Raw genomic sequence first — 17,096 nt, forward strand, 5'->3', positions numbered from 1 at the left:
GAGAGGAGAGAGAAACAGAGAGAGAGAGAGAAACAGAAAGAGGGAGAGAGAGAGAGAGAGAGAGAGAGAGAGAGAGAGAGAGAGAGAGAGAGAGAGAGCGCAAGCGCAGTTCCTGATCTGCATTGGTACAGGGAGTTTCCTCATCAGGATTTCTTTGTACCAATGAAACAAACATACTCCCTAGAAAATAAATTTATTTCATCTTCATTTAATTTACCTGAAGGGTACATTGATTCTTTAACACTATTCCAAACTACAAAAGGCACTAAGACCCTTTTAAACGTGCTAAAATTAGATTATTTTACCAGGAAAGGAAGCTCCTGATAAAGAACTACCTCTGCTCATTCAGGTCATCACCTCCTCACCAACTTTTTGTCATAGAGAATTGCCTAAAGCAGAGGTATACCTGCAGCAGCAGGTCACTCTCTGGAGAACCAGATTAAAATGTAATTGGGTTGGGTAGCTCAGTGGATTGAGAGTCAGGCCTAGAGATGGGAGGTCCTAGGTTCAAATCTGGCCTCAGACACTTCCCAGCTGTGTGACCCTGGGCAAGTCACTTGACCCCCATTGCCCACCCTTACCACTCTTCCACCTATGAGCCAATACACAGAAGTTAAGGGTTTAAAAAAAATAATAAAATGTAATTGGGAAATAGTTAACAAAATAGGTAAAAATGTAATAAAACATAAACATTTTAAACTCAGTCAACATGTGGTCCATAGGTATTATTATGTACAGATTAATGGCATTCCTTTTTATTTATTCAATGCCCCTGACATCAGTGTTTAAATCACTTGCCCAGATTCACCTAGCCAGTATGTATTAGAGAGAGGATTTGATCCTATGTTTTCCTAACTTAGAGACCAAATTCTATCCTCTAAGTCATGCTGTCTCCCAAATGCCAATTTGCTTTCTTTAAAAATATATAAATTCAGTATCTGGTGCAATGGAGTAGCTTACACAGTATACAATGTAGGAAGTTTAGGGACTTCTCACTGTGATCCCTTTCCATATATCACTTTATCTTCCTGGGATGGGGTCTCACCGTGGGGTTTGCAGAAAATGGGAGTAGGGTGGAGCTGCTACTCCTAGGTTGCTGCAAGGCTCTTTAGAATGTTATTGACTCCTCATGGTTTGGTACTTATGGGAATTCCTGGAAATAGGTATTAAACTAATTCCCGGTCATGGGGGATACAATTCACAGGCACTTATAATGCAAGTTGAGTCTCCTTTATAGATCTCAATATTACTGAAGTTGAGCATTTTTTAAATTTCCACCTTTATAGCTTTTCTGACCTCAGCCTTTGCCCTTTATTGTTCTGAGATTTGGGCCAGAGAACATCACACCCAATTTGTTCAGACATTTTGTAGTTGTGTCTAACTCTTTGTGAACTCAGTTGAAGTTTTCTTGGCAAAGATCCTAGTGCAGTTTTCCATTTCCTATTCCAGCTCATTTTACAGATGAGGAAACTGAGGCCAATGGGGTTAAGTGATTTGCCCAGGGATAGTAAATGTCAGAGACTGGATTTGGACTCAGAAGATGAGTTTTGACTCCCAAGCCTAACATTGTATCCATTGTACTCCCTTGCTTCCCTATTGCCCCGAATACCGAGGTTATATTCCCCTAAACTAACTGTTATTTTTTTTTAAAAAAACCACACACACTTTTTGGAGGAAAGAAAAGAACTGAATTACATCTTTGATTACACCCTGCAAAAATAATTCTGGACCCTTAACTATAAATGGTTTCATAATTGCCCTCAAGGACATGCAAGGCACAGTGGAATCGTCTAGATCGGTGGTTCCCAAACTTTTTTGGCCTACTGCCTCATTTCCAGAAAAAAAAATATTACCTTAGCACCCCCTGGAAATTATGAAACTATTTACTGAACTCAGAAAAGAATGTAATACAAAAAAAATGTGGCCATCAATGATCTCCTGGATCGCTGCAGCACCCACCAGGGGGCGGTAGCACCCACTTTGGGAATCACTGGTCTAGATAAAAGACACAGGACTTTGAGCCCCAGCTAGGACATCTACCGGCTAGTTAACCTTAGGCAAGCCACTTCTCTATGCCTTTCAGTTTCCTCATCTGCAAAATGGAGGTAAATGTATTTGTGTGACCTCCTATTACTACATTAATAGAATCATTGTTGTTTAGAAAACTGATTATTCCTTATCTTTTAATGAGAGATCAAACAGGAGGAGTGAATTTAAAGTACAGGAAAGGATAGGTTTAATGTAGAAATAACTTCCTAACAGCCTTAGGCACTTCAAGCTATTATTAATACCCATAGGTGTGTGTATTTTGTGTGTGTACCTGGATAGTCTTACATTTAGGATGGAGATCCATCCATTGGGATGATTTGGGTGTTAGCCTTCCACTAGATGGCTGTGGAAAGGTAGACGGAGCAGTGGAGCCTGGACTCTGAGTTATTCTGACTCACTGATTCCATAATTCCATTTTTCCATTTCAAAACCTCTCAATGAAAAACATTGCTACTAAAATACAAACTAGACTTAATGAAGCAATAATCTACGGGAGGATCAGAGCATGACATTCCTAAAAGATTTTAAAGGGCATCCGGTTCTCTTTGTTGATGGCTAAAAGTAGGAGGTTTTAACCTTGTTTGTAGATTATTTCTTATTCATGAAAGACCTATAGCATTCATATTTACTTCAATGCTATAGACAGTCACATGAGACCTTTTGGGTCAGTGACCTCTTTGTTTACAAGCGATATCCTACAGTGGCAAGATAACAAATATCCCGCCTCAAAAATCTTTTCTTTACAGATAGATACATTATAGATGGGAAACTCTCTCTCGAGAATTTGAGTAAATTAATTACCCATCCGTTTGTGTGGTTTCTTCATGTGTAACAGTTAAAGCAAGGAATAATATCCTTTCTTTAATGCACGAATTGAGGGAGATCCTACACCAGTTGCCTCTCTATCCCAAGTATTCCTGATTCTAACGCCACGTTGGAATCCACTGGAGAAGTTTACTACTCGCCCATGCCGTGTATAGGGTCCATTTCTAGCACTGTGGAGCCCATGTTCACTGGAACTATTTCTGTTGTTAGCATTATGTTGAAATGAATATAAGATACACTTGGTTCTCATTTCTTTGCCTGATGCAAATAGATTCATTTCTTAGCTTAGGGCAGAGAGGGAAGATTCAGCTTGGAATATTTTGAGTTATTTTGGAGGTATGGTGTATTCAGGGAAGAAAAGCTTAGATTTACATATACACATATGCATAGCATGAACCACCTCCTGCACTCCAAAAAAAAAAAAAGAGACATACCTACATACATCTACATTCTATTAAACCTGTCATTTCTTTGGTGTGGAGAACTAGCAGTGAGGAAACTCCGACCCACCACCAGTGCAGATTTACAGCTCTTTTCTAATCTGTGCTTTTAGAGAGTTGCCCGGGGCAAGGAGAGGGAACCTGTTTGCCCAGTGCCAGGGTGAGATGTTGGGAAGGGACTTGTACCCAAGTCTTACTGGTTGTGTGTGTGTGTATTTACACACGAGTGTGAGAAGCAGCTGGCACAGGGAATAGAAATATTTTAATGGCTGTGTGACCTGGGACAAGTCATTTAACAACTCAGTATCCAGGAAACTGTTAGACTGTAAGGGGGAGAGTAATTGCTGGTCCACATGGGTAGCCATGAAATCACAGATCTGAGCCCCCGAATGAGGAACCGTAGGTGTGTGTAACTGATCTCTCCTCAAGGCCAGACACTTTTGACTTTGTCTCAGCAAAGCCTAGCACAGAATCTGGAACAAAGTTGTTGCTTACAAATTTGTATTGATTAAATATTTGTGTGTGTATAATTGTTAGTATTAATAAACAAGTATTTATTAGGTTTCTACTCTTTGATAGACTTTAGGGACTCAATGGATAGAGCTCTGGATCTGGAGTCAGAAAGACCTGTTCAAATCTGGCCTCAGACACTTATTAAAAGTGTGATTCTGAGCAAATCCTTTAACCTCTGTTTGCCTTAATTTCTTATAGTTTTCCTAATTTCTTTTCCACTGGAGAAGGAAATGGCAAACCACTCCAGTATCTTTGCCAAGAAAACCCAGGGACAGTATGGTGCATAGGGTCAGGAAGTGTTGGGCACAATTGAATGACTGAACAACAAGAGATACAATAACCAAAAATTCCCCCCACATACACACAGACACAAGAATATGAGGTATGTATGTTGTTCTCTGTACAGCTGTTAAAGCTTAAAACTGCAAGTTTTTTGGGGGTGGGATATCTTGTATATGCAAAACAGTATGGGAAGAGTAGAAATATACCAAGTTAAATCCTAGTATTTCTTTTTTTCTTTTCTTTAACAGGTTCAAATACTTTTTAAATGCATAATTCTAGGAGGGGATTATCCAGAAGGATGCTAGGGTTAGTGAGGTAGCTTTCCTTGCTAATAATTCTGAAGGCTTTATACAGACACCAGAAATGAATGAGGTATGGTTAGGCCTAAGAATTTCTAATATATAATGAATATATATGCATATATAGAGATTTATTTCATGTTATTTATGCATCAAGCTATTGTGTATTTATTGAGTTTATTTATTTATTTGTTTGTTTGTTTATTTATTTATTTATTTATTGATTTGTTTATCTGCTCGTTGGCCAGTGCTGTGTGAATGAGTGAATTAAAAAACACTTTTAAGCTTCTAATATGTTCCAAGCACTGTGCTAAGTAGCAGGAATACAAACAGAAAAGCAAGACAGTCCCTGTTCTCACAAGGAGCCCATTCTTATAGGGGTAGAAACAGTGGCAAATTGGTAGAAGAGCCTGTGGTCTTTATGGTGCAGCAGCAAAGCAGATGATGGTGATGTATCTTTTTTAATGTAATTTCCATAAATAAAACTGAACTCATTTCTCATGCTGAGCCATATGACAGGCAGAGAACTTTATTTTTGGGGCGTCTAGAAGCTATGCCTGTTGAAGAGGCAGGCACAGTGCCCAGATCCTGTGCCTACCAGTACCCATTCCTTCCTGATGTTGGCTGGGAAGACTGCACTGGAAGCAGGATTGGTGGTGTTTGTGGGCACGATGATGTATAACAGTGGATCCCAAACTTTTTTGGCCTACCGCCCCTTTCCAGAAAAAATATTACTTAGCACCTCTGGAAATTAATTTTTTTTAATTTTAATAGCAATTAATAGGAAAGATAAATGCACCTGTGGCCATCACCGCTTCTCCGGATTGCTGCAGCACCTACCAGGGGGCGGTGGCGCCCACTTTGGGAATCACTAGTATATAAGAAAAAAAATACCCTTGTCTGTAAGAAGTCTATAGTGAATTTATTAGGTATAAAAGTATTATCTTCCTAAAAGAAAATTAGCCCATTAAAAATGAGCCATTTTTAGTTGTTTTATCCCTTGCTGTTCAGTCATTCAGTTGTGTTCAACATTTCTTGATCCAGTGGATCATCCTGTCCATGGGGTTTTCTTGGCAAAAATGCTGGAGTGGTTTGCCATTTTCTTCTCCAGTAGACTAAGACAAACAGAGGTTAAGTGACTTGCCTAGAATCACACTTTTCATAAATGTCTGAGGCCAGATTTGAACAGATCTTCTTGACTCCAGACCTATCACGCAGCTGCCTAAAGCCTGTTCCATAGTAGGTATCTAATAAATACATAATTTGTTAATAATTAATAAATAATTAAATACACACAGACATAGACACACACACACACACACACACACACACACACACACACAAAAAAAAAAATACAAATAATACAAATGATCAGTCATTTAATCAGTAAGCAACAGCTTTGATCCAGGTTCTGTGCTAGGCTTGACCAAAGGACAGAGAGTCTTTTCCTTCTTCCCCTACCCTTAACTTTTTCTATAACACGAGCATTCGCTACCTATTGTCTTTGTCACAGTGGTACGTGTTGGAGAGAACATCCCGAAGTATAGACAGAGACCGTTTGTTGTTTTGAACCGTCCTGTTATCTTCTCTAGGGTGGGGGTGCCTCCATTCATCACTGAGTTTCTTGCAGACTAGAGTCGGGGAAATTTTAGAAAATGACTTGCTGTTGTCTTGTCCTGTGATAGGAATCATTTCTCACTTCTAGCAGTGTGTTAACTTTTCATTTCTCCCGGCAGTTCTTTAAGACCTCGATGGCTTCCTAGTAGCCAGCAGTATTTTTTCTTTTTGAAGTCACAGTTCAGGAGCAGATGATGAGGCTGTTCATTTTGAATTTTGGTCAAAAATTCCCAAGTTCAACTGTGGCACTTCAAAGTTAAGGAAAACTTGGTTTTGAAAATTGATGCTGATACAAGATGGCATATTTAATGACAGATGTATCTATAGAAAGCTGTTAAGATGCAGATTATCCCCCTGGGGAGGGAGATCAAAACTGCCAATCTATAAAATATACTTGATAGGGGCAGGCATGGAATCTATCTATGCAAGTGCTTTGATTGCGGGGGACAGTGTAGCAGCATGTGGCATCCTAACCTAAGAGCAGACAAATCAGCTTGATGACTTTCAAAGCCAAGAATACCGCTGCAGGCAAGGGTACTCCAGTCTAGGAGAAATTAAAACATATAGAGACTGTTATTAATTCCATATCTATTTTTGTGTAGTCAAATCTGTATGCAAATCCTTAGCATCTCATTTCAGCAGATTAATCTAAAAGTGAAGAGTGGTGTGTGAAGGGAATGCAATGAAGAAGCTCCACAAATGAGCAAAGGCTTCAAGGGAATGAAGGCAGGGAGAGCCTGGATGCTTCAGATTTAAAAAAAAAAAATTTCCATGTGTACTAAAGGGAAGTGGCTTTATTTATGTGCCTATTTGTCAATTATTTGAATGGGGAGCAATAGCAGCAGCAATGTCTGGGATTTTCCTTCACAACAGTGACTTGGCAAAAGTTACCACATTGCTTTGCTGGTGAACCTCCTGGCATTTCACATCCTGGTGCTAATCAACCAAATAACTATAATTTTTCCCCCAACTAGTAATCTGACTCCTTATTTCTAAATATTAGAATGAATGAAAATATGAATGAAAATAAATATATTAAAGAAGTCTAATTACTGAGCATAGATTGGGTGGGGAGGAGATTGCTGCTCTCGAAAACAATAACTAAGAACATGAGAATATTGGTGAGCCTTAGAGAGAAGGTATGAACTGCCAAGGTAGTTTGCTGCAATCGTGACATTCTTACCCAGTTCCTGTACGTTTAATCTCTAACAAACAAAATCTTTTAAGGATAATACTATGATGTTTGAAGTAAAGCCTTCAACAATTTTACCGAAGTCGACTTCAGCAGGAGCTCCTATTTCTGCAAGGAGTTCAGCAGCCTCCCATGATTGAAGCTTGTGATCTTGGGAACTTGGGATCTCCAACCCCCCTGTTGCATTTGCATTCGTCATTGATGGAAGCCAGAGCCAGAGTTAGTTAATCATTTTTAACACCAAAGACTTATGTAATCTCAGTGGATGCTTGATAATTCATCTTCTGTGGTTATGTTGGGAAGGAACAATTAGGTATTGAAAGTTGAAAAAAGGAAGAGAGATATCAAAAATTAATCCATTCCGTTAATATATTTGGCAAAAAGAAGGTATATTTTTATTTTATCTTCCTCTTAGATATTTGAGGGAATGGAGGTGTTTCTGCCATGCTTTTCTTAAGTGTTAAAGATATTTTTCTTTTGATTTTCATATTAGAAGGAAGATATTCTTAGGGAAATGGAGAGTGGTTTTTTTTTTCACTTAGAGACTAGAAATTCATTTGTGTATTCTTTGTGGATTTACTCTACAGACAAATTTCCCATTGATCTTAAAAGGAGTTCCTTGCTTTAGAGGGAATGGAACCTGCCTTTTAGATAATAATAACCTTAGACAATTGAATGAATAAATCAGGTCCTTTACTGGGAGAAGTGGGACAATAATGGGTTGGCCTGGATCTGTTTTTTTTTTTCTTGTCCAATTTACCTATCATCGTTAGCTCATTGTATTCAACCCTGTTGCTGCTAAAGAGGCACCACTGTGCTAGAATAGTAACTTAAAATATACCAAGTTTCTCATAGACTTGTAGAATTTAATTGGATGACTCTTGCTAAATGGTGTTGAAAGTAGCCACTCTCGAAGAGAATATGCATGTTATGCTGAATGTTCTCCAGACTGTGAGCTCGTCAAAGAAGAGAACTTCAGGCATAGCACATGGGAGAAAATATGGAACTGTATATTTCTTGGGGGCCTTGCCATATTGAAGCAGTTAAACAAGAAGGTCAGTAGCCTAAGCAGCTCCTGTCTTTAGACACCAATTTCTGTCCAGAATTTAAAACAAAAGGCACATAATAACTGTTGAAATATCTTCCACTTAAGATAGAAATTTCCTCTGTATTTGCAGTATTTTTATTTTGCTTCTCTTGATGTCCACTAATGCCATTTCTTCCATAAAGCTATTTTACATGCTGATTTTTAGAGGTTTGCATTTTGATTGTAAAAATTCATGCTGAGCAAATGGTTATTACATTGTGTGTTGCTCTATACACACAACAGGCCTAGAAAGAAGAATCAGAATAAGAAAAAACTTAGAACAGCATGAAATATACTTAAGAGTTTTTGGTTAACTAGATGATCTCACCTTAGATCTATGCTGCAATCAGAAAAGTTTCAGAGACAGGAATTTTTCAAGTGTTTTAAAGGTTGAGTAATTATTTTAAAATCTTTTTTTAAAGCAAGACAACTGTAGACCCCAGAATATACTATTTAATATATGCAAAGTTACTCTGGTCTTGGGAAACAGCATCTCCAAATAGGCAGAAGCTGTCTGTGTACTATTACACAAACTGTTGGAATTTACAAAGTTAAAATTTTGGCTAAGAATTATCACTATTGTCCACCTGTCCTTGGGACAAATCACACTAAAGCATTTCTAAGAGCTGATTTTCCATCTCTTTCTTCCCTTTTCCTCCAAATGATTTGTTGCCATTTCCCCCTCCTTTTAATTTCATTTTATGACACTGACGGCGTCCAGTCTTGGTCATCTCAACACACTTGTTGCTTCTTCTTCACTAATCGATCTCCAAAATGTAGCTTGAAAGTGAAGCTATTTAAACAAGTGTAATCACATCAGAGGTTTACCATTAGGGCACAAACAGTCCTCAATAATAGTTAATTTTTCTCCCAATTATATTTCATTCTTGTTTGGGGAATAGCCCATGTTTTATTTATTCATGAAGAGATTTAACACACATTAATCCATTACAGGTGGGGTAACTAATACTGCACAATATCAGAACAGACTGATGGTGTATGAACCCAACCAGGTAAGGACTAGCTAGAGCCTACTGAAAACAGATTTTAAGATATATTCAAGTAAATTTGATGCAATTAATATATATATATAAACACATATAAATGTATATAGATTTATCTAATTATACTAACAATATCTGATGTCTCCTTTCTTTTTCTACTTTTCTGTATGTATGTAAGAATATATATGCCTATGAATATGAAATATATGTAAGGAAATATATATGTATTTATATAAAACATATGCAAGGGATTATATATTTATTTATATGAAATAAATGCAAGGAATTATATATTTATTTATGTAAAATAATATGTAAGGAAAAGGAACCTCATTTTATCTAAAGAAATTTTAGCTAATCAAAGTTCTGCAGTTTAAATTCTTCCATCTTCCCCCAATTCTTTTCCTGTCTGGAAAAATAATTTTCTGGTGTTTATTGCTATTATTATCATCATCATTATTATATATGTATTTCCCTATCTTATCTAAAAGACCTTGGCTAAGATGTTTAAATGAGCACTGGTGCCCTGCTCTTTGGTCAGAAGTGTCTTTCTGGGAGGAACTCACTGTATAATTTCCTTCTCTCTGGGGCAGATCAGTAGTCAGACAAACCTGGAGGTAGAAATGCCTGTAGAGTTTGCCTGTTTTATTGACTCACCAGCAGCCAAGGCTTGAATTGTAAACATTCTAATGAGGTCTGGCCTTCCCTCTGTCCACTCCTCATATATTTTAATCTATTATATTTTTTTTTTCTGGGCTTAGAGTTACCAATCAACCTCCTTCCTTCCAGTTTAAACATCAGCACATTTTCCAGATGTCTAATGAATTTTACATTTGTCCATTAGTAGCCATGCTTAATTTTTTTCATGGTTAAAAAGACATTTCAGAATGATTTAATTTGGGTTTTTTAATTTATCCAGAGAAGTTACAAAGACACGAAACATCGACTTGGTTTTGGCAACCTGAGCCAGGATGAGCCAGAACTATATATTGAGCACTGTACTTTTTTGTACTTTTTATATGTATTTTTAACCATTCCTTGATTCTGAAAATGAGAGAAGTTCTCTTTCCTGCCTCACCGGGTGTATTTCCTGGAGTTCTTAGAGCTTGCAGACTTCCAAGATGAGAACTGTGGATGTCAGTGAGTTGACCGTCCCAGACGGGATCATTAATGGCAGTCTCTCGAAATCTGGCACAGACACGGTTAAAGCGGAAAGGAAGGGTTGGTGTTTTTTTCTCAAATGAGGGCTGCTTCATGTTTGTACACACATCCTCTTTTTAAAAATTCCACTGGCATATTGTTTACGGTGGGTGCTGGCAAACATCACATCTGCTTACATCTTGCACAGAATCTCAATCACTCTATCATTCAGCCTTGGTGCTTGTTTCTCTTCTAGGCCTTTGTGGAGAGTCGATAATGCCCGCCATCTGCCACAGAGCACACTGCTACCTGCCAACAGGCAGGCTGGGGTGACCTCTGCTTCCCCACCACTGATTAGTATTCACACGCTAGCTTATTAGGAGTGACCCCGCCAGGCCCCTCTGTTTCTTTGCCTTTGCAGCGCTTGGCGGCTCACCTGGAAGGCACTGCAGTAGAGGAAGCTAAAGATATAATCAGGGGATGCAGGCAGGCTTTGCAAACCAGATGGCGTCCATAGTCCTGTGGCAGGGGACAGGACTGCTAATGCAAAAATTAATTCCTAATACTGTAATACGGAGACTGAGAGAAGGCACCTGAAGAAAGCATCTTTGGAGCCCGGCCTTGGTCGCCTAATTAAAGATATTTCTTGGCCAAATACCTGAAGGAAGCCTCGAATTTCTTATTAAGGAAGTTACTTATTTGGCTGGAAGGGTGTTTGATTTGAAAATTAGTTGAAACAGTTGTTTTCTTTGAGTGGCATCTACACATAGAAAAAGGTGGCAGACAAATGGTGTGCTTTTCAAATGGCAGAAAACAAAATTTTCTATGCAAAAGTATCTTTGAAAAAGAAGGAGGCAAAAACAATAATAATAACCAAAAAAGCGGCAAACAGCTGAGATGATAGAAATGTTTGCCATGAGTGAATTAATATTTGTGGAGCTGAACCCCAGATATGACATGATTTGAAGGGATATTTGAAAATATGCCATTGAAAACATAGAATTTGGCTGGTCAAGTTCTAAATTTTTCTTAGTAAAAATGCTTCTTGTTTAATATAGAAAGGAAGTTCCTAGGGCTGTCTATCTTTCTGTGGCAGTTTTTAAAGTCTTTATAACTCTGAAATATGACTTTAAATATTAAATTGTATTTTGGGGAGGATGACTATCATTTTGGACCCATTTAAATTTACCCATTTAAGGTAAATTTACCTTAGGCCTTTCACTCTGTTACCCCCAGATCCAAATATGACTGATTTACATTCAGTACACTATTCAGAAAAAAATTTTTTTTTAGTTCAGCAAACATTTAACAAACAAAATCTGTACCTGGAAATTCCCTGTTTTAGTTTGTCATAAAATGAGATCTGAGCAATATTACCAGGACTTTAGATCCTGTGGCATCAGGGGAGGTGTGTTGCCAGATCAGACCTTAGCTCCTCTTTTATTTGGCCCCCAAAGTTAATTTTTAAAAGAAATTTTAATTAATTATTCTAATTTATAATAATAATAAAATAATTCAGTTAAAAGAAAAGTATCCTTTCTTTTTTCCATCCACAGAGTCCTTCAGTGACCCTATTCACAAGAAGAAACAAAACATCTCTACCCACACACTTTTACACCACAGTTATTTGCTTAAACGAATAACCACTGGTCGAGACAGTTGGCCACCATACTAACTTGTATTTTCTCATATAACGCCTTATCACATCAGACATAGCCAAAGATGGGCTTTATTTCCAAAGTCATTTCATTAATGACAAATAGGAGAGCCATCTCTCTCTTTTTTAAAAAAACAAAACCTTTAAAATAAGTAAGATTTTAAGAGTTTGGTTCTTTTTTTATATTTATTCATTCGAACCTGAGGTGCATAAGATTCGCCACCCATTAGCAAAGTTCACATCGAACTGTGTGAGTGATACATGTAAGAGGCAGGTGCTGAGATGAGAAAAAGGGAAGAATGTCTTAAATTCAACTCAAAAAATAATTTTTGAGGCTTTGTCATGGGTGAGGTACTTCTGCTGAATGATGAATATGCAAAGATGGGAAATGGAAGAGTTTCCACCTTCAAAGAGCTTATAATCTAGAAGGCTTTGCTATTTCCACCAGGGAAACATTCATGGCCATCCCAGACAGAGTTTCCCTTTGCTCCCACTTTGCAGAATCAGTGGATCAGCCGAAGCCCCATGCCGCAGAGGAGGGTCTACCACTCCATGGCCGCTGTCCAGAGGAAGCTCTATGTTCTTGGGGGCAACGACCTAGACTACAACAACGATCGCATCCTCGTGCGACATATAGATTCCTATAACATAGATACAGACCAGTGGACACGCTGCAATTTCAACCTCCTAACTGGTAAGTCCTTTGGATTTGGTGAATTAGACAAACCTAAAACTTTTTAAGAAGAAAAGCTCTTTGGCTTTGTTTTGAAATATATTTTTAAAGTATGATTTTTTTTTATCACGTTCTTAAATATCTAACAAATGAGTTTGGTTCTGCTAATAAGAACCAAGATATGTTATTCACATTTTTGTGGGAAGGAAAAAAAAGTCTGCTCCTTTAGACATCAAAGCTAATAAAATGAATTAATTTTTCTTGGTGGCTGTATGACTCTTGGAGCTTGTTTTATAATAGTAGTATTAATATAATAATATTTATAATAATAGTATTAATATAATAATAATATAACAATAAATAATAGAGAACTTCCAGGGTATAAATTCTCTTTACTGATACAGATTGATATCATCTGTAAAGTCTTAAGAGAGTTGCCTATGGCACTGAGACATGCATCAGAAGTGGGGCTTTAGTGCTTTTTATTTAGTATATCATACCCTCAATAATTATACCTGACTATCAACAATTTGGAAATAGGTCTTGATCAATGACACATGTTAAAACCAGTGGAAATACACATCAGCCATGGGGGGGGTGAAGGGGAGTGAAGGGGAAAAGTAAGAGCATGAATTATGTAACCATATTAACTTTTCTAAAAAATAAATATTAATACATGTTTTAAAAAATAATTATACCTGATACTTACTTAGCACTTTTAAGTTTACTAAAATTTTTTTTAAATATTAGGTCACTTGATTTATAAGCTAACTGTGTAAGGTATTATTATTCCCATTTTATAAATAAATAAACTATAGCTCGTAGGATACATGCCCATGGTCACACAGCTTGTAAGAACTAGAGGCGAGTTTTAAATGCATGTCTTTCCTGACTTCTGCTCTGATACTTTTTCTTTGTTTGGCCTCTCTACATGACTAAGAAACACTCCCATATTTCCTTGCTATAACCAATGTGTACTTTAAATTTCGTAAATGATACAGCTTTTTGGGATAGGGGTCTAATTTAATGAATGCTGCCCCAAAGAGAGCCTTCTATTCTTGACTCAATTTGAGTTCCACGAAGTTTATTTTTTCCTTTTTCTAACAATCTTTAGTTAACAGAAAATTCTGAAAGAGGTGGGACTTTTTTTTTTGTCTTTTGCACTTCTGTGTTTAGTGACGTGTAGAAACAACCCTACATTTGTTCTTGAGAAACACATAGTGTTGCAGACCCTATAAATTTTATTTTTTCTACTCAAGAATGAAGCATTACTGAAAGGTGACATATAATGTCCTAATCATTCCAACATATCCAATTTTAAGACATGGATGGAAGGCACAAAAATAACGTAATTTTATAGCATCTTCATGGATTTGAAAGCTTTGCCTGTTTGTTTGCATTATTAAAACGCAGAGGTGATCAGTAAATGGTGTGCAATAAAAGGGAGCAGGATTTTAGATTCGGAGGACCTGGGATCTCGTCTTCCAGTTAGCTGTGTGACCTTGGGCAAGTCTCCTCCCTTCTTTTGGGTTTCAGTTTCACCCAGTGATCTCTAGGATTCTGTCCAGTTTTAGTATGAGTTCAGTCTGTCAATCCCTTTCCTCTGAATCATTTACAAAATTATACACCAGGTTCTGGGACTGGGCAGATTGGATGACCTTTTGATATCTTTTTTTTTTTAAATGGTGATTTGAAAGCCAGGTACCCCCTTCGTGAAACACTACCAATTCCCGGTGGTGGTGACAGGACTGGTATTCTCCATTTAAAGCATTAATAGTTGGAAGCAGGGCTTACTTAGATGTTTGAGTTAATTGACCTTTTTGGAGTTTATAAAAAATGATGCTGAGCCCCACAAATGCATGTTACCAGAAAAAGGACCTTAGACTCTCCAGTTGCCTAAATCTATGATTCCGACTGGCTTAGGATGTAGTTTATTTATTGCTTCAGTCAATCCGTTGTCAGCTCATCAATAAAAAGCAACTATCACATTCTCTGATGCCCTCTAGGGAAAAATATGTATTCTTAAGTTATTCTGTCTTTAAAAAGAAACAAAACCCACCAATCACTAAAAAAAGACTTAAATTATGTTGATGTATCAGCATTTAGGGTTTCCCCCAATTAGTTCCAGATAATTTTCGAGACAATTTAAAAACTAATTGTTGAGTAAGAGTGTATGTGTATACATACACATATAGTATCTGTACATTATATATGTGTATGTATATTTATTAGAATGCTTTTATTTTGTTTAATAGTTGATATTAAAATTGAAATATTTAGAATGACTTTTTCATTCAGACTTCAGTCAGTCCATCAGCACCCATTTAATTAAATATCTACCATGCATCAAGCATTGGACTAGTTGTTTAGGACACAAAAAAAATGAAGAAATCTCTTCTCTTGAGGAGTTTATGTCTTTGGGGGCTAAGAGACACATCCCCAAAATGTATGTATTTTCTTCCATTTGCAAGTTCAGGAGACATTCCGCATCTCAAAGATGTGACATAATAATATTGATTATTCACACTCATGACTTGTTTTACAGTTTACCAAGTGTTTTCCTCACTAAAAATATTAACTTTATTTTACAGAAGAGGAGGCTGAGAGATGGGGGTCTCATCAGAATTGATAAATGGCAGAGACAAAGCTCAAACTCAAGTCCCCTGCTAAGAAGCCCAGTCCTTTTCCCTTCGTGACTTTGATCAGTACCAATATAAATCAGTGGCATATGATATATGCCCTTAATCAGATGGAAGCCTCTACTAAAGTTAATTTTAAGAAATCATTTTCCTAATGGCTTATAATAATTATTTGCCTCACTTTGGATCACCACACAGATTGTTTCTCTGGAGCTTAGTGTGCCCACAAATGGTTCTACTCTCTTACCCCATCAGTTGTCACCTGTTTCTACTGTTTCTATTAAATCCACAAGCATGAAGAAATTGCATCTCTCAGTGCCAAAAGGGTTAATTAAAACATGCAGGTGGTGTATCCCGGCTCCCCTTCTTCCTTTTCGCTTTAGGTCAAAACGAATCCGGAGTTGCTGTCCATAATGGAAGAATATATTTAGTTGGTGGCTATTCGATTTGGACAAATGAGCCTCTGGCATGTATCCAGGTGGGTAGTTGAGGTTCCTTTTGAAGTCTCTTCAAGTGGTTCAGAAAGGTTACATTTTTTTTTTGCAATGCTGTTACTGAATGAGGAAAAAGCATTTGAATGAAGAGAGAAGCTATAAGTATTTTGTGTGTGTATGTGTGCATGCATGCATGTGCCACTTATTTAGTCACTGAGCAGAGAACCCTGGTTGTATGTTGAAAATTTTACGTATTAAGAGAATTAAGAAAACATTTATTAAGAGAATTAAGAAAATAAAATATTAAAAAAGGATACAAGTCATCAGGTCTCCGAAGAAAACAACTACATAAAAATCATGAAAAATAAAAGATTTACAAGTTTAAAAAAATGAGAATTAGGAGAATTTAGTAAGAGAAATTTTAATTTATTAAGAGAATTTAAGACAAAGTCCTTGCAAAAAGAATTTAAAAAAAAGATAGGAATGAGTTGAAATAAGAACACACATCTATTCAGGAGAGGGAGCCCCTCATTCCTGTTTTAAAATAACAAAAAAAAAAAAAAAGAAAAAGAAAACTTTTGTAATAGCTTAAACACATCCTCTCTCCTCGGGTGCATTTGTCATTTTCTGTTTTCCAAATATCAGAACTGAACATAGCGGCTCTTCCTCATCTTAAGGCTTCTGCCTTTCCATGGTTGTTGGCCACAAAGCCAACTTTACTGTCTGGCAGAGCTGTTCCGAGCAGCAAGTGGTTTGCCATGGGCCAGCCCGTCCCAAAGCAGCGTTGGCACGGGCTGACTGGAGCGGCTCAGCCCCGGCACGGCGCTCAGCAGGCCTTTGGAAGGAGTCCTGGATGCCAGTGATTGCCGCAGACGGGGCCTGCTTTTAAAATGTTTTTGGCCACGATTTTATATTTCTAGTTTACGCGTTGTCGGACGTGTGACACCCCCAACTCGGATACCCCGTTTAAAGGAGGGATGTTTTGCTGGAGCCGTGATGGCAGGGATGCCCACGACTGCTTGACTTGACTTGATTTGACACGAGGGAAGGAGGGAAGAGACTCTGTTCTCCTCGGCACATAAACGGCGCCGGAGTCAACTGATATCTGCCACAGTACAAGAGATCAGCCCAGTGGGAAGCTCCCTGATTGGAGCGTTTATAGTCTTTCCTGCACAAATTAGCCGTTCTGTTAAGTGCGAGCAATCTGTGTCACTTGTCTGTGGTTTCCAAGCCTATGAGGAATTG

At 37.6% G+C, this 17,096-nt stretch overlaps 1 protein-coding gene across 1 annotated transcript in view; it reads left to right on the forward strand.

Moving 5' to 3' along the window:
• Window positions 1-17,096, forward strand: part of KLHL32 (kelch like family member 32) — a 175,705-nt gene that overhangs the window by 147,932 nt on the left and 10,677 nt on the right. The window contains exons 7-9 of the mRNA XM_044675393.1: window positions 9,259-9,317; window positions 12,607-12,799; window positions 15,801-15,895. Coding sequence (XP_044531328.1) covers window positions 9,259-9,317; window positions 12,607-12,799; window positions 15,801-15,895 — 347 coding nt within the window. The remainder of the gene's footprint in view (window positions 1-9,258; window positions 9,318-12,606; window positions 12,800-15,800; window positions 15,896-17,096) is intronic.

This window comes from Gracilinanus agilis, chromosome 4 (assembly GCF_016433145.1).
Source record: "Gracilinanus agilis isolate LMUSP501 chromosome 4, AgileGrace, whole genome shotgun sequence".
Lineage (NCBI taxonomy): Eukaryota > Metazoa > Chordata > Mammalia > Didelphimorphia > Didelphidae > Gracilinanus > Gracilinanus agilis.